General features: G+C 41.5%; 1 protein-coding gene across 7 annotated transcripts in view; it reads right to left on the bottom strand.

The window, feature by feature from the left end:
• The window catches only part of LOC112567355, a 116652-nt gene that overhangs the window by 10268 nt on the left and 81621 nt on the right, over nt 1–24763 (bottom strand). For 6 of the 7 annotated variants that reach the window (XR_003099807.1, XR_003099805.1, XR_003099806.1 and 3 more), the window contains exons 6-23: nt 23866–23996; nt 17218–17327; nt 15321–15490; nt 12867–12964; nt 12201–12344; nt 11016–11198; nt 9580–9809; nt 8957–9080; nt 7724–7906; nt 7202–7382; nt 6551–6817; nt 5657–5733; nt 4674–4823; nt 1730–1924; nt 1200–1308; nt 822–998; nt 522–646; nt 31–204 (exon numbers count right to left, since the gene is read on the bottom strand). Coding sequence is in view for 4 of the 7 variants with exons in the window: in XM_025244035.1 (XP_025099820.1) it covers nt 31–204; nt 522–646; nt 822–998; nt 1200–1308; nt 1730–1924; nt 4674–4823; nt 5657–5733; nt 6551–6817; nt 7202–7382; nt 7724–7906; nt 8957–9080; nt 9580–9809; nt 11016–11198; nt 12201–12344; nt 12867–12964; nt 15321–15490; nt 17218–17327; nt 23866–23996 (2828 nt within the window). In the remaining 3 variants the exon portion in view is untranslated. The remainder of the gene's footprint in view (nt 1–30; nt 205–521; nt 647–821; nt 999–1199; nt 1309–1729; nt 1925–4673; nt 4824–5656; nt 5734–6550; nt 6818–7201; nt 7383–7723; nt 7907–8956; nt 9081–9579; nt 9810–11015; nt 11199–12200; nt 12345–12866; nt 12965–15320; nt 15491–17217; nt 17328–23865; nt 23997–24763) is intronic. The other variant, XM_025244033.1, reaches the window with a different exon arrangement.

The following is a 24763-nucleotide window of genomic DNA, read 5'->3' as shown; positions in this document are numbered from 1 at the left end:
TTGATAAGTAAAAAGTATTTCTCGACCAACCTTGGACTTGCGCCGTTTCTGTCGCTCGCAGCAGAGGAAGACGACGCCCATCTTGAAGACGAAGACGGTGTTTTCGAAGTCAGTTGTCTTCTTGACTTTGCCCAGGTAGTCCACCATGTTGCACCAGTCCACCGTGCCGTACATCTGCAGCTCCCCCACCGACAGTTCAATCGGCTGCAACATCGACACAAGTGTAGCAGTTTAGGCTCCACAGTTTAACCGCCCCCAGAAGTGGAAGTAGGGAACCCAACTCTCTCCTTCCCCGATTTACATCTAATAAATAATGCACCCATGTCTGCTGGGTTAAGGGCTTTTTCAGGAACATGATTGAGCCTTCACAGAAGATCGCACCCACCAGCGAGAAGCAGACTTTAAAAAAATGTTTTACTCTGGTCAGTCATACAGTGTGAGACAGGCTTCATCAGGTGCTTTAGGCCAGTCAGTCAGTGTGAGACAGACTTTCCAAGATGGCGCGCGACAGTCGCTCTTACCGTTTTGCTGGGGTGCACCTCTCGGTAGGTGCGCATGAGGTCGTTGAAGACACTGCCGTACTCCTCGTAGATCTTCTGCATCTCGTTGATGTGCTCGGCCACAGCTTCCATCCCTTTCAGCGCCTCTGCACGAAGACGAGGCACGTTACGTCACCAGGCTGACACGTCACTGTGACGCCATGCTCACGGCTCAATACAATCGTCTTACCACAATGACGTCATCACATACAATAATCTACGTCACAAACCTCGCCTTCAAATCATGGAAGATTCTTTTAATAAACGAAAGGAGATTCTCACCTGTCAGGTGATGGTGCTCGTCTGTCTCCAGGTGCGTGAGGGCGCACAGCTGTTGCAGCAGCAGCGGGTACTTGAGGATGCGCTGTATGGGTTTGATCATGTACGACTCCAGCGTGGCTGAGTGCTGCTGCTTCGGGTTCCTGGCCAGCAGGAACTCGCGCAAAGCCTCGTTGGATTCTGCGAGAAGAGCGGGAAACAAATGAACACGCGTTGTACAACAACCACCTGCTCGAATTAACACCTGGTCACTGTCTCTCATCTTGTGGTAGACATGACACATTAAACGAGATTCTTGAACTGGAAGATTAAGATCCCGATACTATGTAGATTGATGTGTATTGTCTAAGGTAGTGAACACTTTTCTATGTACACTCTTACCTGGGTTGAGGATTTTCTGCGCACGCGAATGACTGGCGCAGAAGGAACTGTACACCTTGAAGTGGTTGGCGTAGTACAAGAAAGAGCCGCCGATAGAGAAGAGAACTCTCTGGAATAAAAATAAAATGGCCGCCCTGAATCACAAGACTACGAGTACAACGACAGGTTAATATCTACAAGTTTATTCACTATCAAAATAAAACAGATTTGTAATCAGGTCCAATGAACAGTGTTATGTCACGGACCAGTGAGTACAGCACTTGAGAGACGTACGTGTGTCCCTCCTGAGACGAGATACGAACGCAGGTCTTAAGATACACACCGCACAGGTGACGTGCTTGATTTACAAACACTCTAGCGGACTTTTTTTTTTTTTAATAAAAAAAGCAAAAAAAAAAAAAAAGAAACAAAACAAAGAAAACGTGTTCACTGATCTGCAAAGTTATGAAGGCTTGCGTGCCTGTGACCATGTACTTGTAAAGGAGAGAACAAAGAGTGAAGTTACTGCGCATGCGCTGTCAGAGCCTGACCTTGAAGAGCTTGATGTCGTCAGTGACGAAGAAGTCGGGCTCCAGCTCGATGGCCTGCTCCAGGCTGTGCAGGAACTGCTGCTGGAACTGCACGATCTCCGTGATGTTGCCGAACAGCTCCGCCACCTTCTCCGACGTCAAGAACGTCTCCTCCTTCAGCGGCTCCAGGTACCGGGACAGGAGGCACATCAGGTCCTGCAACCACAGACAAACACACAAACACACAGACATACACACACAGAGACATACACACAGACACACACACAGATATACACACAGACATACACACGGATATGCACACAGAGATACAGACGGACACACACACACATACGCACACTGAATTTATAGAAAAACTTGGAGAGACAGCCATATTCTGGATTTTCGATTTATCTTATGCTATGGTTGTTTTGTAAGCTAAGGAGTGATTAATTCATAGCTTTACTTCATGTACTGTATGATATTTCTGTTAGTTTTGGGTTTGTTTTACAATTTTATCATGTCACGAAAACAGACATTGCCTCGGACATAGAAAACATTTGATACCAAAACACTGTAATTTAGACAAACAGTACATTTATTTAACAAATCCACGATGAAGTTGCTAAGCGACGAACCGGTCGCTTTCTTCAAATCGCCAAAGCGAGGAAGGGAGGGAGGGAGGGAGACAGGATGATGACAAGATGTTAGCCAAAACAAAACATAACGCACATGATGAACAATGAGGATCATAATGCCAAGGACAAACAAATAAAAATGAGTCACAGACACTCAAAACGAATAATAAAAAAGAAGTGGCTGTTGTAGTGCACCACCACCATTAACATGTCAGTCAAGATCCTCAAGCGGTCACAAGTCAGACTCTGGATAAAAGTCGGCAAAGTTGTGTGAGAATGTAACCCGCCATGTGAGGAGAACTTCTGTCAACACTAAATCCAAACCTCTCCAGTACATTATCAAATCTGTTGGCAATACAATGGGACAAGGAATTTTGTCCTGAGTTTCGGCCTGGATCTTGACCTGTTGAAAGCACATGACCTGCACATCCAGGACACGGGGTACGGTAACTGCGATGGCAGATACTGACCTTTACATACATGGATTTTTATTCTGGATTTAATTAGTATAATGATGGGTCTCGTGACAGGTCATAACAGGCACGCGATTCTCTAAGGACAGGTGACACCCTCCCTCACATCTGACACAAAGACGATTACGTCAGCCCTATAATTAGTAACGGGAATTAGTATCAGGAATACGACTGAGGTCTCTCCCCCCCCCCTCTCTCTCGAGTGTAAATGTACGTGTAGTTTGTTAATGTGCATGTATGCATAAGATTCAAATTTAAAAAAAGGGGGAAGAATGTCTTTCTTTGCCTTCGGCCCTTCGAAAATCAAATCCTGACATCACGAGCCATCCTGATGGGTGTGAACGAGTTGAGGGCAATTGTAATCCAGTGCTGCTCTACACAAGAGAAGGTTGATGCAGATATTGGTGTCTAGAATCTTGACCCACGTATGTTACAAAGACATACCAGTCCCTACTTTCCAGCAATGCCAAGTTTTGGATACAGGTCTAAGTCCAAAAAGAAATTCTTGCAAATACGTTTACTTATGTCTGAACAATACACCGACAATACTTGGTACCGCTTCACGCGAAAGATTATGTTCGCATTCCACACACATCTGTCCAACAGGAACATTTGGAACAACGATTGTGGCGATGTGCCCAGCAGCATGAAGCTGCAGTTTGGTAGCAAAGAAATATTGACTACTCTTAGAGAAAGAAATAATACATCAGTCGTTTTCTTGGTGAAGGACATTCTACAAATGTCTTGTAAACAAAACGAGGGTGACATGTCACCCTGGCACTCTCATTGGGTTTAGACCATGCCATCAGACGTATGCATGCAAGAAAATAAAAACACCTTGATTTTATTTTTAGACACAGCTACATGTTCAGTCGACAAAAAGCCGTAAACAGTTCTTGCTGTTCACCTTTGCCAAGCCCTTATTGGATTCTTGCGCCTGAAATATTGTTGAATCGTGCTCACAGAAAGGTGAAGTCATTTGTTCTCAATGTGAACTGTGACTCCTACTAACAGCTGTCACTCTAGAAATGTAGCGCCCTCTACATGCATTACTGTTCTCTCTCTCTCTCACCAAGCAAAAGTCGCTTAACCTCTCTACTAAATGCCACTCACATTAATTGATATTCTTGATGCTATGAAAATTTAAAAAAAAAACCGCAATGGCTTCCTGGTGTCTAGCTAAGCCAGTAAATGTCGACTTGACTGGCACCACTTCTCCAATAATATTGGCTGATATGAGGAGTGGCGCTTCCTCAAAGAGGGAGCGTGCTCCGTTCAGTGTTACTTCCTAAATTTGCTACAGACGACTGGCTAGTTGTTTTGTTTGTTTGTTTTCACAATTGGCAGACACTTCTCAACCCTCGCCCTTCCCTGAACACTGTAAGAACAGTTCTCTGTGTCCCACTTGTTACACTCAGCTAATTCAGCAATTCCCGAAACACTTTCAGGACAGAGCGTATGAAATCCATGCGATGCGTGTCAGGTGTGTGCATGTGGCCTGAGAGGAAACATAATTATGAGCACTTTGAAGCACCGAAGTGACACCGCTTGATATGCACCGAGCGAATTTGAGTCTGACTATAACTTTAGAACAGAAAGATAATTCAATGACACACGTGACGCCAAAGACTCGACCTTTCTCTATACACCTGGATGTTAGAAGACTTGTAACAGGTGTGCATGCTAGGATTATTCACATTTCATGAGTTATTATCGTGCAGCAGAATTAATCCAGTCATTTGAGACAAGAAAAAACCCAAACTACTTTGCATTTGCTGAGTCATCTGCTGAGTCATCTGTCCGATTCCAAAGAGAAAGAATAAAGATAACGAGGAGTGTCATGGAAGGAGGCCTAACCTTGACATAAGCACGCTCTGTCTCCACCAGCTCCATGATGACCTTGCGCATGCGCTGTGCGTCAGACAGTGAGCGCGTGCTGGGCGCTACGTCATCTGCTGTCGACCCCTGGCGGTCCGTTCTGCAAATGGCCGTCACCTGATCAGCAGCCTGCAACATCAGCAAGTCAAGCTGCCATTGTCTGCGCCATACATCCCCCGACCCCCCACTGGTCCAACCCTGACCTCCCATAGTAACCACTGGTCCAACCCTGGCCTCCCATAGTTACCACCGGTCCAACCCTGACCTCCCATAGTAACCACTGGTCCAACCCTGACCTCCCATAGTAACCACTGGTCCAACCCTGGCCTCCCATAGTTACCACCGGTCCAACCCTGACCTCCCATAGTAACCACTGGTCCAACCCTGACCTCCCATAGTAACCACTGGTCCAACCCTGGCCTCCCATAGTTACCACCGGTCCAGCCCTGACCTCCCATAGTTACATTCGCTCGCTTTTTCTCTCGCTCTAAACACTCTACCCTCCACACACCAAACTTCATTTTTCCAAAAACATATTCCTATGGTGGTGTATCGGAAATGTAAAATACTGAATGATGTTGTGACATCGAGACTGACAAGAGCTTTGGATAAGGCCTCTACATCCCCCACCATTCACCCATCTCTTTTATTATTAAATGTAATGGGCTTAATGTCAGGTCTAGGTCATTCTCACGACCTTTCATTTATAATCTGCAATTGTGCAGACAGCTGGTGGTTTCAACTGCTCTTTTTGCTGTTTGGAATTTGACATTTTGCCAATTCACGCATACTTTCACAGGCTAACAGCGGGTGTGACAGGTGCGATGTTGGGTCGGTTGAAATACATGTTCCGGGTTTGACAGTTGATGATTATAAAAAAAATTTAAAAGATTAGACAATACTAGTCATATGCTGGAATAGAATTCCATTAGTTGTCAAAGATTTGGGAATGTTACAGTTACCTTCAGAAGAGTGTCAATCTGCACTGGATCTGCACTCGGTACATCCCCAACTGCAGGCTGAATTTTACTATCACCATCTGCAAAATTAATGAAAATAATAACTGATATTTTTGTCTTCTTTAAGGTGCGCTGAAGCGAACAACACACCTGCTTTTCAATGAAAGATATAGAAAAAATATTGAGGAATTTAGCGGTTTTTTTTTATCCTTTGAAACTACCAGGTTAAATTTTCCTCTTGGTTGGCCGGTAGTTTTAGTAGAAAAATGCTCCCACCTTGAGGGGATTTTGCCCTATGAGAGAGATGGAGCAGGGAAACTGGAGAAAACCCCAACGCCCAGCCCTGCCAACAGGTGTCACATACAGAAAGTGTCCTGAAAAGAGGTCTGAACCCATAACCTCTCACTGAAGTAGTGACAAGTGAATGTTTTAACCAGGACACCACAGGCATCCTTGGTTTGCCTCTTCCCCTATTAAGAGGCTGTTGGAACATGCAAAATTTCACATTAAGTTTGCATCCCTCACTGTCCTCTCCGTGTTCTAGTCATGTTTTGGTGGGGTGAGTCTTCATATTCTGTATATGAAACCTGGCAAGGATGTTGTTGCTTTAGCTGTTTCACTGAAGATCAATAATTTTCGCAGGGAAACACCATCACAGGAAATGTAGAGGAACTATAATGACATTACTGAACCTCTTTAATACCAATCTGAACAAGGCACAAGACACAAATAGTGGGACAAAATGACAAACAAATCAACAAAGAAACATACAAACTCAAGCACACACATTCACATCACGTCTTTGAGTGGTTATTGTTAAATAAAAATACACAGCCCATTAGATATTTTCATTTTGTAGAACACAAAATAACTTCTCATTTTTATCTTGCACTTTACCTTTTTCTGTTGGAGCAGGAACAATAAGGTTCCCTATGGACTTTTCTGAGATTCTGGGCTGAACTGGGGGTGGAGGACAGACCATGTTGCTGATGTAGCTGTCAGTGTGGTGGGTGACAAAATCTGTACGTGGTGGTTGTGTCCGCATGGAGCGAACCGTCAGGAATAGAGTTCGAGATTCGTGTAAAAGAGTTTCAATGTACACCATATCAAGCTCTGACACAATCTTTCCATTAATGACCAGGATTTCATCTCCCACAATTAAACCTGTAATAAAACAAGAAATCATGATTAAAAAGCAATCTATAATATTTCTGAATAATATATAAGGAATTTGCTTCCTTGCTACTGAACTCAACTCTACACCATAACTTTGAAAACCTGAACAAATTTCTGATGGAGCTAATCATTCCAAAACTTTATTTAGAAATTTAAAGAACAAATGTTTGAAGTACTATGTTTAAACAAGTTTCATAAAAGAACTTTCAGCTGATTAATCCTAGAAATGGAGAAACCCTTAATATTCTCAAATCATGCGGAAGTTCATTCTGCTAATGAGAGAGAGAGATTTTGCATGACTGGTGACCCTACATAGTAGCAAATGGAAAGACTGCCTTCACACATGTACAAGCATGAAAGAGAGAGAGCTACCTGCTTTCTCTGCCACACCACCAGGTGTGATCTCACAGACATACACCTGAAGTTCATCATCACGGTCAAAGTCTTCAGCCAGCTCTGCTTCCACAGCAAAGCCAAACATCCCATCTTTGGTCGGTTTGGTCAGTTCCATTTGGAACATACATTTCTGGCACACTTCTATGGCATCATAGCGCTGAAAAATGCAATAAAAGATAATTATTAAAAAATCCAATGAATCAGAAATTCTTTGTTCTACTTGTGTGGCTAATAAAGGAGTGTGAGGAAGGGGAAAAAAACGGGAAACAAGTAAGAGTCATTACAAGGATCAGTAACTTTTTTAGAAAAGCAGATTGTTGGAGGACATTAAAAAAAGACGAATGAATGCCAATAAAGACACACAAATTTGTAGGCAGCAATCATTTTTTTTTTTTTTAATACAAAAGCAAAACCAAACACCTGCTATCAGCCAAAACACAACATACGACAACAGTTAAAAGCCTATACCGCCCAACATCTGATAGTAGCCATGCTCACCAGTTTCTTTACGAGGTCGTGGCGATCTGGGATGACAAACTTGTCGTCGGTGGACCCCATAGGCTTTATGCGGACATAGTGGTCCCGAGGGTTGAGCTGACGTTTGCTGCAAGTTGCCTCCAGAAGGTCCCGAACACTTGTCCCTTTGTCCACTCCAATGAGCATCGTCTGAAAGTTGTAGCACTGTAAGGCACAGTTAAGTTGATTCCATGTTTGGGTTGAAGCAGAAGAGCAGAAATCAACAAGTAGGTTGTAAAACTAGTATTATCTTCAGGACAATTTCCTCCGGGAAATGGAATAAACAATAAACTGCTCTTATTCTCAGTTAACTGCAAGTTTGTAAAGTGAAAGGAATCAATATGTATACTAGCAGAAGTCTCAAGAAGACGAAATTATTTTTCCACAAAATCCGCAAGATCACAGAAATCTGTCACTGCAATTCATTCGGATGACAGTTCACACCAAACAAAAGAACAGTAAAACTTTAAAAAGTTGAAGAAGTCACAATTTACCGAAAAAGTAAAAAAACATAAAAGAATATAAACAAACATGAAACATGATAATCAGCAAATTAAAAAGACTTATTCTGCTTTCAACAGTGCTGGATTCCAATAATACTATAAACCAAAGTAAAGATTTATTCCCCGTACAGTACAATGTCCTAATAAACATTTTCTTAAGCAGAATATACAAATACTTGAAACAAAAGCAAGTTTTATTTAAGATCCCTGCTGGACTCTTGGATTTGCCAAACTTCCAATGGCATCACTCTAGTGATGGCAGGGACATGGGTGATGGCAGTATTTCATAAGCCAAGGGAAGTAATGACAGCTGCTGGGTTCATACCATGATCTACTTTACATGTCATAAAAAGTATATTCTAATATATTTGTAAATTAAAAGAAAAACTCAAGTTTCTGATAACAAAAATAATAATGTAAATAAATGAACAGTTCCCTGTCCTTTTTCTCTTCCATTATAGCTTCTCACCCACCCACACAAAAAAGACATGAACTAAAGTGAAGCATAAATGACAATGAATGATAGGAGGGAAATAAAAAAAGATAGCTGAAAATATTGTGTAAACATTAAAATGAATCTTAAATACATAGACTTTGGTTCATCTCTACATGCCATTTTTGGGCACCATTCCTATCTTCAGAGTTATGCACCTGACATCCCCTCATGTTTTGAGCTTCTTGACAGCATCTTAACCATGCTCTTGTTGCATACCTGGTTATTTGGCAAAGTTACTCGAGATAGACTCTCCTGTGTCAGAGTGTTTTCTGTTGTTGATCTTTCCAGCAAGTTCTCTAAAGAATCGTGGCCCCGAATTGTGTTAGACTTGAAAAGGGCCCTGTTAACAAAAGTGAATAATTAAAAAAAACCTTTTACTAAAAGTTTTATACATGAAAGAATTTTACATAAAAAATTTACACTTTACTTAAGTGCTAGTGCATATCTTTGAGGGACATTATATGTGTGTGTGTGAGAGAACTTGAAAAAAAGAGAGAAGTTGATGAGTAGAAGACTGTCCAAATAAATTAGCAAGTGAGAAATAACAATCACAGTATTTTACCAATATTTTATTTTATTGACCCTTTCAAAAATTATAAAACATCTGAGCTTGTCAACAATAAAAGCCACATAAGAATTAGCAATTATTCAACTACACAAAACAACAAATGACAATAACAAAGCTCAACAATAACTCATCCACTTATCAGACAACAAATGTCAAGTGGTATAATTGCCACAAGGATTAATAAGGTAGCCATTGTGGTGTTTTAACACAAAAGGTGTGTAAGAGAATATCTAAATAAGCCTCCAAGAGAGAAAGCATGAAAGGAACTCACTCTGAGCTGACGCTGGTTCCCATTGTGCCTGTTGGGGTTCGAGATCGCGGTCTTGGAGGCTGCTCTGCTCGTGGAGACAGCATGCTGCCCTTGTTCGATCCTTTGCCATAAATATTTGGCAGCACCAGTGGCTTGCGAGCACTCACTAGTGCATGAAATGAGGTCACAGTGAAGATTCCTAATCGTCCTAAAGTGGTTTTTGTAGCTTTACAAGCACTGGCCAGAAGCACCTAAAACAACAAAAGTGATGATTGAGAAATAAGTCTTAATGCACTCTGGTGAAGGGTTATTTCAGCATTTGATGGCTAACACTCTGCTGTATCATCCTTTGGCATCTGCTTGTCTTTATCAATATTTTGTATATCATTATACATGTGAATATAGCAGGCAAAGACATTTAAATACAAAAAAGATAAAGTAAAGATAGTCCCATACTGGAGTGGGCACTGACATCTAAGCATGGACAGTGACATCTACATGTGGACAGCAACATGTAAACATGGACTAGTTTCCCAGGCACCAAGACACTTATTTGACACAATGAAAATTGTCTCCCTTTTGCTAACTTCATTAACTGGAATTACCTGGATCCCTGAAGTTTTACCAGCGCAGTAGCACTAAAATAATAATGATTGAATTTGTTCAGTTCATTTCTCCATGTAGAGGCGAGCTCAATGTGCTGATGCACAGAAGACTATAAATAAATCAATAACAAAGCATACAAGAAACATAAACATCAAGAAATGGCTGACACTGCAGCAAATATGCAGCATAAATTCTAAGGTCAAAAAGCATAGCTGGGTTTTGAGAATGGCTTTGAAATCCTTGATTGTAGACACAGAAAGGGGCAGACAATTCAAAATACTGAGGCCAGAGAAGGAGAAGTGTCTGCTGAATGTTTCTGTGTCTGATGTGTGACACAGAGAGAAGGTCAGCACAATGTTCTCAAACTCTCAGATGGAGAAGTTCAAAATGTTCAAAAGAGCAAACACTTAACAGCTAAGGAATACACATCCCTCAGCAAAAGACAAATGACAGCGTAAGAATTACACATGCCCTGATTCACAGATATTGCCAAAAACATAACAATGTTTCTTTCATGCTTTTATGCAGTTTTCTTAGAATCACTGCAGATTCTATGGCTCCAACACCTCCATTCACTCAACCTCCGATACAAAGCCTGACTTAAGGACCCATTTTACTCCCATCTTACCATGAAAAAGATGTTTGCTGAATAGTTGTCTAGACCAAATGGCTATTCATGATACCAGACCAATAAAACCCAAAGTTCTTTGATAAATAACCGCAATTAACAATGAATAACCAGAACTAAACCAGCATTGCCACTGCAGAGAACCTTGTCGGCTGCTACAGCCATCGAGTGTCCTAACAGTCAGTACGGGACAAGGGAGAGAACTGATAGTTCTACATCTTACCTTTGGATTAGGGAGCTCTGTGCCCTGTAGTGAAGCAATGTAACAACGAAAACGGTACTGGTCAATGTACAGCTTTTCTAGATTCTCCTCCCACTGGGCAATTTGCTTCACTATAGCAATGCGGCTGCGTGGATCTGTCACCACTGTCATCTGCAGCTCTGCCATCTTCCTCATCTTCACATCCTGGAGATAAAAGACAGAGAGAGAGCCTGAATTGTGTTTTGTCTGAAATTAGTGACTCAGAAATACAAAAGAAATTTTTTTTAAAAATGAAAAACCATTATATTTTTTTCAAGCCATTTGACCTTATGGAAATATTGACATTTTGTATTTTTATACATTCTGCTTGTGCATGTGCATGTTAACAGTGGTTTTCTTTTTTTCTTTTTCATTTCGATCTTAAAGTAAAAAGAAATGGTTCTAGCAAAATGTACTCAAGTTTACTCCATTAGAGCAACTTATTTTTGTATTCCCTCAGAATTATTATTTGTTCTTTTTTAACTTTGCAATTGGATAAGTGTGGTGGGTTTTTGTTGCTTTTTTTTTACTTTCTGCCTTCTTCACCTTAATATTCTGATGGATGGCAACCTTTCACTCTGCTCTTCACAATGTGTTCCCAAAAACAAGTAAATATATTTGCAGAAAGCAGGGCTAATTTTCAGCTTAAACTGCATATATTTTCCATCAATATATTGGAAATCTTTTATCATCTTTATGAGAAATAAGAGGTTATGCGCCAGGGACTGGATGTATGCCTTCGCCAGTGAGTAAGAAATGTAGTAAATATATGCAGCATCCCAAAACTGAATCACCAGCATTTTCATCTACATATGTAAGTGGATTGTTGGTAGATATCTGTGCTTAAAGCCAAGCTGACAGCATCTGATATCTTTCATTTCATATGTAAATAATCGTTAATAAGATTGCTTACATCTATTACATGTGTAAATGACCTACTAGTGATAATTATGTCTAAAGCTGTTTATCCACGTTCTATCAGTCCACATGAAGTTTATATATGTTAGTATTTCATGAGTTTGAGGGTTTGCATCTATGTAAAGTGCCTATGTCTTTCATAATTTATGTGACTATTTCTTAGCACATAAAATAGCCATCTCTTAGAAGCAAGACGTCTGTCAGTTCTCAGACTATCGCTGTGCACATACATTTGCCATCAGTACTTACAGTGTCAATGTTTGTCTCCAGTTTCTGAAGCTCTGTACTCAGAAGCTTGAGTGTGTTGTCTTTACCATGTTGCCGAGCAAAAGACGATGCACAAGCTGAGTGTATTGCTCGAATCCAGTTCTCCAAATCAATCTGTGATTGTGCCTATGTAACAATCAACCACAACAACCTTAGATTAGCTTAAAATTAGACGATCACATGATGTTATAAAATGCTATTCAAGAGAAAAGAATCGTGGGTCTACTTTCTTTTTCATAATGGAGCATTCAAAAAAGATGCCAAACATTAATTTATTTGCAACTGATTAAGAAAATCTTCTCTTGTCCTTTCTAGTTTGTTGAGAACTCGTACAATCTCCCTTAGCCTAATACACCCTCTCCTCTCTTGCCCGTACCCTCTCTTAATTCTTCAAAACAAAATTGGATTGAAAAGGTGGCCAGCAAATTATTAAAAACCTTTCTAGGGTGTGGAGCACAGAAATTTATGAGGTGTTAACCGAATGGGTAATGCCAGGCAGCCAGCTAAAAGCTAGAATCCTCTTAAAATGTAAGCAGCTTTGCGGATCATAGCTGCCTTACTGCCTTCTGCACACCTGGCCCCAGGGCTCTTCCCTGTTAAGTGACAGTGATGCAGGATGTTGACCTTGTTTAAAAATAAAGCGCTCACCTGGAAAAGGTAGGCATCCCCACAAGCGGTACTCAGAGAGAAGATGTTCTCTCGTTTTGGATGTTCTGGCACTGCTTGGGCTATACCACCTTCTATAACTGAAACCAGAGAACATAATGATGAAGCCACAGCTGCAGCCTTGATCTTAACTCTTTCACCTTTAAGCTGTGATGAAGATGGTGTGTGTATACATTTTTCCTTATATATATTCCATAGACACATATATAACCTTCTGATGACTATAAAATTTACTAACTGAACAACATATTTAAATAACTGACAAAAGACCTTGAAGAAAACCAATAAGCAACACCACATGAGGATAAAACCTCATGATTTTTCTGCCTTACATCAACATACAGCTGTAAAAATTATTCTCTAACAACAATAAATAACAAATAAAAATAAATGTATGGTACTTTGTTTCCTAGCACGCAAGCGAAATAAGACAAATGACTACAGATGACATGGTGAAACCTTTTTTGACTGTTAAAATCAACGACTTATGGGATACTGAGGGTAGTAAAGGTTAAATGCTTCCCACGATGTGATTGCTAGGTGTCTGCGCTCTGCCCGACTTCTTGTTTCTCTGATATACACTCAGAAACATTTATGAAGAGCTCTAATCATCCCCATTAGTAGCCTTCACATGCTGCCAACATGTTTGCATGTTCACTGCCGTGGCCCACCAAAGAAAAATACAACCTTCCTGTAACTTGTCAACCTGGCAGAAACTGTTTTTGTATAGATATATACAAATGCACCCATTTAAGCATAGATGCAAGATGAAAATTGTGTCCATGCACATGTTTATGCGTATTTGTATCTCCTTCTCTCTCTCACACACACACACATGTGCACATGCATACAAACATGCACGCATACCTGCATGTGCACATCTAGAGCCACTACCAGGCTGGAAAGGCTGCTGTCAAGATTCTGACAAGCAGGCTATCTTTGTGTGATGTTTGTCTGAAGCAAACAACTGTTTGCTGTCAGCTTGTCAATGCTTAAAACCCATACTGCTCTGCATCCCTTTTGCCTTCACCCTGCAGACTACCAGGTGTTTGCCCTATGATGTGTGACTTGGGTGGCTAAAGAGGAAACATCTCAAAGTTCATGTAGTTTCGAATTCACGCAGGAAGATGGTGGGAAAGACTCTCTAGGCAGCAACATAATGAGGAAGTGATTTTAAATGATACTTTTATCCAAACCAACCTGCTAAATAACTTTAGAACATGATTACAGTGACACTACAATTATATGAGCAGTCAAATGAGCCTAGTGGAAATCAGGCTCATATTTGCCTGGTGTCTGCTACGCTTTATTTGACTGTCCCTAATAATTTAAATTTTGTTTTGGATTTGTATTTAAAAATAATCTTATTGATGCTAAAGGGCTTATCTAAGTCTTTAAAAGCTTAATGCGTCTTCAGAATAAGCTACCATACAACCACCAAGGCCTAAAATCACTCTCTACCATGAATTTCAAATTCATGTTGCTGCCTTTGTTTCATTAATGACAGTAGTATAGTAATAAGTTTACATAATATTGCATACTTTGCAAAGTTCTTTATTAATTAAAATGTTAATGTGATGAATATAGTAATTTTTGATGAGATATTAAGGCAATAATATCTGGATCCATCTCATGTCAGATTCCACATTCAGCAGGCTTCTCTTCTCTTATTTGTTTTCAGTCCCACAAGTGTTGAAAATCCAGTCTAGCAACAGTAAGTTGTTGGAAATGGCAGGAAATGCCTTAAAGCGATGTCAGCAAGTCCATCGTACAGATCGTACATAAAAATTAAAACTAAGGAAGTGCACTGCGTTACTAAGGGATGATATTAAATGACATAATGACTTAGTTGGTAAGCAAGTGTTTTATGCAAAGAAGCAGTTGGGTATCGATAAAATTAAAACTGGTGTGAAATCAGTACTGGACTAATTAGTGCCCCTGGCGATTTAAACATCCCTTTGCTGACATACGATGACTGTCAGCTGCAGACCACCTGACTTATGCATGCAGCAGACAAGTGGTCCGCGGACCACACTTTGTCCTAGATAACAGCAGATTGTAATGTCAAAGTTTTACAGATATGTTAATCCAGCCCAGGAAAATCCCACAGGAGCCAGCAGAACACTGTTTTCCAATTTCTTATCATGCAAATTTTCTTTTCCTCTGATTAACAACTCAACTATTTCTAGATCTTTCAACTTTAATACATTAGGGTCATAATGGTATCTCCATACCATGGTCCTACTTTACTGTATGCTATAGTAAACCACACACACACCACTTTCAGTTATACTAACATGACTGGCTTTACAAAGCAACTTCTGTCCTGAAAACAATGATACATTACACTCGTTTTGACTGCACTAGCAGTTCTCTCTGATATCAGAATGTAAAGGAAGTAAATCAGAGGAAGTAACTGCAGCCATCAAAACCTACCGAGGATGTGCTTTGGGATTGTGTTTTGGCTCAAGGCACTTTCCTCACCACTGTCAAAGAAAAGCAAAGTGGTTCCCTTCAGGCACACCCAGTAGCGCTTCCAAGTTCTCCGAGGGGCCAACTCTAGCTTCTTCTTCTTGTGAATCAGCCAGTTCTTCACAACAAGCCACCTGTTGTCAGAAGGAATATGTGTGTTGCAGACTATTTAAACATGTCTTTACAAAATAGATGTGTTTGCACACTCCTTCCCCACCCACCCACTTATCAATCTGGCTCTTTAACACTTAATTCTCTCCATCTCCCTCTCTTTTACTTCTGATTCTCTCCCTTTTTCTCCCTCCCTGTTCTACCCTACTCACAGAATAAAAGAACACACAGAGACACCTACACACTCATCCTAAAAATATTTTTAAGCATTCATCCTTCATGAAAACATCTCCCCTGTGTGTCTAAGAGAACAATGGGCAAAACTCCTCTCTGTTCCTTTCTCATTTCCTCCTACAGATTGCTGGAAATGTATTTATGTTCCAGCTATTTTATCTTATCCCAGTGTATTGCTCAAGGATTTATGTGCCCATACAGTTATGTTCATGCATTTACAAGTGTGCAGGTACTGTTGGCATTTTTATGTGCATATACACATGTCCTCATTTGCTAATTTATGCTATTTCCACCATAATACAAAGTAGCTTGATCACCATGACATCCTTTTTCATCATTAGATTGATCTCTGTGACATCTACTTCCATCCTAGTTACAGTGTTTTCTTCATCATTAGCTTGACCTCCACAACATTTTTATTCATCATTAGCTTGATCTTTACGACATCTTTCTTCGTCATTAGCTTTATCTCAGTGACATCTACTGCCACACTAGTTACTGTGCTTTTTAATCTCCTAAGAAACCCAACTACACACATGATGGTATTTATCAAATAACTTTAATCTAAAGAAAATCTACCAAACAATTCATGAAAAGCTTCAAGCCATTTTTTGTGATCTTGTTATGAATTAACAATGCATTTTGTTTTCTTTTACCAGGACAAAATCTAGGTTCTGGTCAATATTCAGGAAAAACTGATTTTCCTTGAAACATTTATATGAAGAGTCTGGCCATTTCCTCCTGAAGGGAAGAACGTCCATACTTAATATAATTCCACACAGCATCCTTTCATTTTTGCAAAGAACATGGACAATTCAACAACAGTTACACATAATGATGAAGGCCACAGCGTGCAGGCAAAAATGATGATGTAGCTATAGATTGAAAAGACATTGTTAACATGGCAATGTCTTGATTAGGCTTCATAAGAATGAAGCAAAAAAAAAAAAAATGAAATGAAAACATTTAATTTGCTGTCTTGCAAATCTTAGTAATTTCTTAAATGATCAGCAGCTGCAGTCAACCTAAAGCAGCTTCAAGAAAGCTGGAAACAGCTGGAATTTTCTAATCATTGTGCTCCACTCTTTGCTGACATTTGTGTTTGATTTGCTTTCAAAGTGTTTGTTCTCATGTAGAAGGCAAGAGAAAAGGGTTGAGCTCTGCCCTAATACGCTGCTCCTTAAACAAGAGGTAACAACTACAGCTCCCCTACATTTATCTCCCCCAGCTTGGAGCCTCTCAAATCAGAATAAATGCTCATACCAAGCAAGCAAAACAAAAACAATTGTCTACCTATGCACGTGACTTAAGAACAATGAGTGTTGAAGTGTAATCAAAGTCAAAGAAATAAAAGACATTTTAGATATGCAGATACTGATCCACATGCTATATACCTATATCAAATTAAGATAACAATATCATGTACAATACAATAATATAAAAATAGAGTCAATATAAAGAAAATGCTTCAATTATACAGGAACATGAATTTCAATTTGTTGTCCACACCACTAACCCAGCTTTGCGGATAGCTCCTGCTTGGCGGCCATATGACAGCTGTGAGTCTGTCTCCATCATGGTGTCTAGACTGCCGCTACTTCCATGTTCATCATCTTCGTCTGACAACTGGGGACAAAGCAATATCATAATATCAAACCATCACACGCTTACTTGTCAGCTTATAAGGAATAAAATGCTCCCACCAAAATCATGTCCTTGGATCATATTTAAATGATAATTTTCATATCCAGCTGTTTGCAAAAATAAAAATACAAAATTCATATTCAAAACCATTCCTACACTCATGTAAAATAATTGAGCTCAATGGGTTAGTATTTTAATGGTCATTGTACAAAACAAATTGGTTACATACATATTTATATCAATGTTGTAGCAGTCATCAAGTCAGTACCATGGACTTTTGATTGGTTGAAAGAGTATCAGAGAGAGAGGCAGATTGGAGTGGGTGGATTCATATTGCACAGGTTTGGCCGGACCATCCATAATCTTTATCCTCAGGTGTTGGAAATGTTTAATAACAAAAGGATAAAACTGAAGGGTATTGGAGGGAGTATGTATAAATTCCTATTGTACTGGACTGGTAGCTTTGCACTTAGGTAAATATGCTCAGCCCACTGGTTCCCCCCATCTATGAACTGTGATTCTGCGTGCATTAGAAACACACCTGGCTCGATCCTGGATCCAAGGCAAGAGATTTCAGTTTGTCAGACCTGTTTTGAGCCTGGCTTCTGTTATGACCTATTCTGGTTTCCACGGGTAACACCACTTGGGTTTCTCCACATCACACCCCAAGCCCACCCCCCTTCTGCCAGTGATGCTTACCAGCCTCCAGCTGAAGCACCCAGCAATCCACCCAGTGATTTATTGTGTGTTTGGCCTCATTAGCGACACGTGCCGTGTGGCCTGGCTGGCTTATCGCTGGCCCCAGTCCTTGGGGACCAGTGCCAGACCTGTATTCATCTATGAAACGGACACGCCTGGGAAGCAAAGCTGTCACAGCAGCCGCACTTTGGGGACCAGGGAAATCCCCTGACAGCCTTCACAGCCTCTCTCTCTCTCACAGTTTCCATAACCCATTTCTCTCAGTATTCATCATGCGTGTCTCTATGTTCCTACCCTATTCCTGTGTTCAGAGCCCTTTTCCCCCTCCCTTTGTTTCCCTGTGGTCATAGCTCGACACTTGCATAGTGATAACAATAATGAAGATTTATATAGCGCTTTTCCAATGATTTGCTCAGGGTTTGCGCTGTACAGAAATGATAGAAGTAAACTGAATCATTAACAGACTCGCTCACTTCTACAATATACACTCATATACAGCTAAAATAACACACACTATGCACGCTCATGGTCAGGAAAGGGTCACAATGAAGTCTCTGGCTGGTTAGTCGAGCAGGAAAGTGCTTCTACCTTGATATTTCGCACTATAAGGGAGAGGGTTGATGGAGTGAGGAGGAAGACAGTATCACACGCAGGTCTCTCTCTCCACTGATATATGTTATATATAAGGGGCGTTCTCTCGTTTGCTCGATCAGCACTCACAGTCTGCCCTCCCGTCCCTGAGGCGAACAGAACAAAACGGCTGACACTTTCACAATGAATATTCCAGCTGCCAAAAGGTCTCCAGCCTTACAAGCACACCCTCCCAGCCCTGTCCTCAGCGCAAGCACGGGTATGCGGGTGTATGCGCAAAATAAAGGAAGCATTATGCACATGCAGAAGTGTACAACCGTGACACACATGCGTGTACTCGTACTGTCAGTGTATAGGGCCCGAGCATGAAACGCTGTCCGTTAATCGTTGCCAGAGGACGACAGTAACCAGACACTTGGTCACGGAGGGGGGGAGCGGTTCCCAGAGATTCAAAGACAGAAAAAGAGTTTATTAAGACAGAAAAGACAGAGATATACCAAAAACGAGAGAGTGAGATGGAATGAGTAAGAGAGAGTTAGTGAGAAAGATACTCAAAGTTCCAGAGAAAATGAGATTTAGCGAGAGAAACAGAATGAGAACGGGTGAGACACTTCAGATCCCAGCGGCTTTCGCTTCCTGGGTAATAATGTCCACGCAGACCACAGAGTGGCGGAGCAAGACATAACAACAGCTAGGTCCTCTCCCGTTCTGCCCACGCCCCGTCTAACCTTTCCAGTCAACAGCCAGCCTTCGGTCTGCTTTTTTATTTAAGCACACAGAACTTTAAACCCTCGTGTAAATGCGTGTAAGTGCGTGAAGTAGTTTTCATATGAAGTTCACAGTCTGAGTGTCAAGTCAGCCACACCAGACACAGGATGTAGTGACTGCTACAGCATGACTTGCCAAGATGGAGACAGTTGAGTAACTATCCCCCTCCCCGTCATTGTTCTGCTCTGGAAGTGGGGCTACCTGTGGTGACCGAGCAGACGACTCAACTCCACACAGTCCCGAACTTGTATGACTGGACTGCCGGCAGACGATTCCCCCCCCCCCTGTTCACTACTAAAACGAGGCATTAGACGACCTAGCTTCCGGTTTAGTCACATTCTTTGTTTAGGTTCGCCGAGACTAACAGCAGAGAACTTCGAAAGAGACTAAGCGTTGGTCTCGGCAGACAGACAGCAGTCCACCTATATACACATCCATGATGCAGTGCAGGTCTCCAGTCTTTGTGCGAGGGACCAGTCATCGACAAACAACAAATGTAAGCGACTTCCACAGGCCCTTTGTAAAGCCAAGGACAATTCAACTCCGAGCATCAAAGGACAGTTCCATTCCAACAACAACATTTACAAAATGGATTTTTTAAAAAACACAAAACCCACTCGTATTCCCTTTGGAACAAGCCTTTTGATATGACATGTCTTTATTTCTAAAAATCACAGAGAAAACTTTTTAAAAAGACATTTTTTAAGTTTTAAAACTTTGTTAAAAAATTGCACATTGATGAAATTCGCGGCTTTTATTTGCAGTGGGGGAAACCAAAAATGAGAAATATTTTACCTTCGAATACCTTAGACACCTGACTGTGCAGCCAAACGGACATTTTACCTTCCGCCACTGGACACCTGAGTGTGCAGCCACACAGACAGAAACATTTCACCTTCGGACACTCCGGACACTGTGTCTGTGCGGCCAGAGTTTATTGAATATATTGCTGGAAGAAAGAACACTACCACATGTAGCAAGCACCACAACAGACTGTGTCCCTCTAGCAGACGGAGTGCGCGCGTGCTGAGGAGCGTGCGTGTGTTCCAGCAGCTGACGAAGAGAGAACATCCTCTTGACGGAAGTGCACTTGTTTTACTTGTATATCATTTGCCTTGTGCTCACATCCTCGCAGCCTATTGAGTGGGCTACAAAGGCAACCTGGGTCAGCACCATTTTAAACCATTTTATTTATTAGCGTAGTGCTCTGTTATTTTTAAAATTTTTTAAAATATTTTTTTATTTGTCTCGAATATCAACAGATGTACCAGATTAGTTTCACCGGTAAACAACTGAAAAATTAACGTGCAGTGGTTGGTTGTAACAGACTGATTAACTTCTGTTTTCCATGCCTGAGGAAATGTTCCCGGTAAGATGCACACCTGTGCAATTTTGAAAGATTATCAATAAAATACGACACGGCGCATATACGTTCTTACGGTGTAAATGTTAAGGTTTCTTTTGCTTGTTTAAGTGTCTCGACAGTCTACGCATATAGGAAGTATTTTCTTGGAAATACATTGTTTCTCCCTCCCCCTCCTACCCCAAAGGTAACGACCCCACAGTTTAGTGGCCGCAGGGGCAATGTGGTTCACCTTTTCTAAGGTATGGTATATAGAAGCCACCGTTTAGCAGGTACCACGTGCTGGGTGGGAGGGTTGGCAAGGTGTTTAAGACAACGAAGGTACCTTCGGCTCAAGTCGATTGCTCAACACACTAACGCCTCGTCTGTGCGCATGCACAAGATGGCCGACTGGAAGCTGTTAATTGGTCTGTAACACTTGTAAAGGGAAACAGGAGATGGCAGGGATAGTACAAGGTCGCCATCGCGACACACCACTTGCTTCTACGCCATCGTAGACACGTGAGCACGCGCTGGATAACATCTACAAGGCTGACGACCTCGCACTTGGAGGTACAACAACTTCCGGCCGGAAGACGTTCCTTTGAGTTGCGCGTGCAAGCCTCTACGTCAGCAGAATTCCCCTATGATTCAAACATCCTTCGCGCCCTACACCCACCCTCACACTACATGGGCCTCAGTTTCACCAATACAAAAATATTCAAATCATGCGGTTATTTACTGACAGTTTATTATCGGAACACTCCCTACTCCCCATGGGTATTTTTAAAATTTGCTCAGAAGTGGACATCTAATTAGTAACGATGTGTGTGAGAGAAACAGCGGTTAATCTGCCTGCCTGGCACCATCCCCTCCACCTGTGTGTTCCTGTCTTCTACTATATCCTTCTTCACTCATGGCTGCCACCCAGCTGGCAATACGGTCTCTCCTTTCTCTTGTACACCAAGTGGCGCCACCTCGCTGCGGATAAGATTTCTCGTCTCTTCCACACATGGGATGGTCTCACTGCTGCGGAGTGTCACATGAACACCCTTTACTCGTCACGAACACGCGAAACTGTGGTTTGTCTCGTGCGTGACACTTAGCTATCACCGAAAACGTACTCTGAAGAAATATGCTTGAGTAAACTCAGCAAGTTTTGTAAATGTGTAAATGAATCCCGTGTCATGAGACACAGGTGTCAATGTGTAAATGAATCCCGTGTCATGAGACACAGGTGTCAATGTGTAAGTGAATCCCGTGTCACGAGACACAGGTGTCAATGTGTAAGTGAATCCCGTGTCATGGGGATGGGATGCTCCCCGCCTACCCCAGAAGCATTACTGTTGTAACGCAAGAGCTCACCACACATTACACTCACCTGTATGCTGCCTTGCTTTCTGGGTTCTGAGATTAACATATTTTTGTTAATTTCTTCACAGCATCAACAACAAAAATAGCGATTTGCTGGATAATATAGTGCAGGGTATGTGACTCCATGATGGCATGACTTATAGCATGCACTCGCGCACGCGCACACACACACGAACGCACATGTGAGAAATAACACTTGGAGAGGGGGACAGCAACATGAATACCTGTGTAGACTGGAGTTAACTTGATTTTAACTCAAGTCCAACACGTGTTTAAAGGAAATAAGTATTAAAGACAATTACAAGGCCCGCCAGTGCAGTCAGTCCTCAGAAACCTTGGCTGGACCCACCACTGGCCCCCCAAAGAGATTTGCTCCTTCCTGCTGGCTGTTTAAAACCCGAGTTGACGGAACATTAACTTAAGTTAAACACCTGTAAGTGCTTTTGGCATCGCATGCTGCCAAGTGCACCGAGAATGAAGTTTACCTGCAAGAATAACTCAGCTCTGTGCCCACCTGTACCCTCTAACAGCTAGTGTAACTGTGGAATAGTTCACAGGGTCTGGTGTTTCGCATGGTGCAGCCTACCTGCTGGGTGTCTGTCAAATACTCATTTACACACATGCACCCATACATAAGTATGGAATTTATGTGTCCGCTGGCTTGCGATCCGGTCTGACACACTCAAAAATGAAGGTGATCTCTTTTTAAACCGTTCATTCGACTCCCACCTTCAGGCGGAGACTCGGGATGATTGTGGTTTAAACCAGTGGTTCTCAAAGTGTGGTCCGTGGACCACTAGTGGTCCGCGGGCATAGGTCAGGTGGTCCGCGGCTGACAGTCGTCATATGTCAGCAAAGTGATGTTTAAAGTGATGTATTCCTCGCAGTAACATTTTAATTACAAATAGCGAGGTACATAGTTTTATGTCAACTTATTACTATACTATTTTTACAAAAGGACATTTAGTTTTGAATTAAAATGAAATAAATGCGGCAATTTTAATTTGAAATTCATAGTACAGACTGATTTTTAGGCCTTGGTGGTCCGCCATACTTTTACTTAAGTAAAGTGGTCCGCGGTCGGAAAAACTTTGAGAACCACTGGTTTAAACAACTACCATCAGATGCCGGATGGCGTGGGATGGAGGGTAGGGATGGACATTGAAAGCGTTTATGAGACAGAAACATTGAGGATCGGTGCGATCTTATCGGTAATCTCAGGGAAGGAGGATAAGGACAAGAATTTCCGGGAAAAGCGTGTCATCTTGCGATGTCTGTGACAATACAATGGATGTGCACTTGTATTAGAGGTACAAGGTGTTCTTCAGACATTAGGGATGCACTTGGCCAAGTTGTTAGAATACTGTTATGTAAAAGCTTATAATAAAATAACAACAACTTTAAGAAAGAAATGCATGCATATGAGGCTGGCAAGTGCTCGTGGAGTTGGCGTGATCGTGATGTCGGTTGTAAGACATGTCGGGTTTATAATCAACAGAATGAAGACGACACAAAGAACACAGCTCTTCACAGTGTTAACTCCTTTCCACCACCCACACAGCCGATGCAAATAACCAAACAAACCACGGACAAAAAAAAAAAAAAAAAAAAAAGACCAAACTACCCCAAGACAACTATATTATGCAGGCGTAAAAGAAAAAAAAGTAGAGTACACGGATTTTCTTAAAGTGCGTGTGCAATAGGGCGGCAAGATAAAGACAAAGATTAGCCCGCTAGACCACTCACATCTGGCGCCAGATACTGCTTTAGCTCGGGTCCATCTCCCAGGCGTTTGATGATGAGGTCGCTCTGATCTTCGCTGTCACGGCTGCTCCCCTCCACCGACAAGCTGCCCACCTCATGGCTTCTCAATTTACCTGCAAAAACGTGAGCCAAGCCAGCGGTTAACCCAGGGACCTCAGTATTTGAATGTTCAGGTCAGAGATCAAAGAGGAAGAGAAGGGTGGGGGTTATAAGGTGACCTCCAGACTCCTCTAAGCAAATGTCGCTAAAGTTTCCGACCATAGGAGGCAAGGATGCTTGGTGGCAAGGTGGGTCCACTCAGCCCACGGTGCATAGTGGAATTTGAGTTATCTTTTCACAAATAATGTAAATGGTTTGTTTAGAAAAAATTAAAGCATATTTTAATTACATAATTATGGAAAGATGTCTTAAGAAAATATAAGAATGATGTCAACTCGACTGATCAAAATGATCACATGATGAAGCAGTCAATGGCTGACCTCACAGTGCAATTCATAAGCCAAACAACTCTTGATGAAAAGGTGCTTCTTAAGTGTGGTCCACTAACACAAAACTATTTTCTTACAATAACCTTATAGAGATATACGCCTAGAGACATCACCATACACAAAAGGTCAAAACCATGGCATTAAGATATGCCTAAGTAACATAGGTTCCTAGCTCTCCCACCCCTATAAACCTGTCCACACACTTATATTGATGTTTGTGTTGCTGATCTCTTTCTGTGCATGGTGATATTTGCAAGAGTGTATCTCGAGAACGGAAGGGACAACCTAGATTAGGGAAATAGTATCTTACACTGAGCTTTACCTTATCATCTGATAAAAGACCTTGCACCCAACTAGGCCTTTAACTCCACACTGTCTCAATGTAACATAAT

This window comes from Pomacea canaliculata, linkage group LG6 (genome assembly GCF_003073045.1).
Source record: "Pomacea canaliculata isolate SZHN2017 linkage group LG6, ASM307304v1, whole genome shotgun sequence".
Taxonomy (NCBI): Eukaryota; Metazoa; Mollusca; class Gastropoda; order Architaenioglossa; family Ampullariidae; genus Pomacea; species Pomacea canaliculata.
Note: the sequence above shows the minus strand (reverse complement) of the source record. Positions and strands in the feature narration are given on the sequence as shown.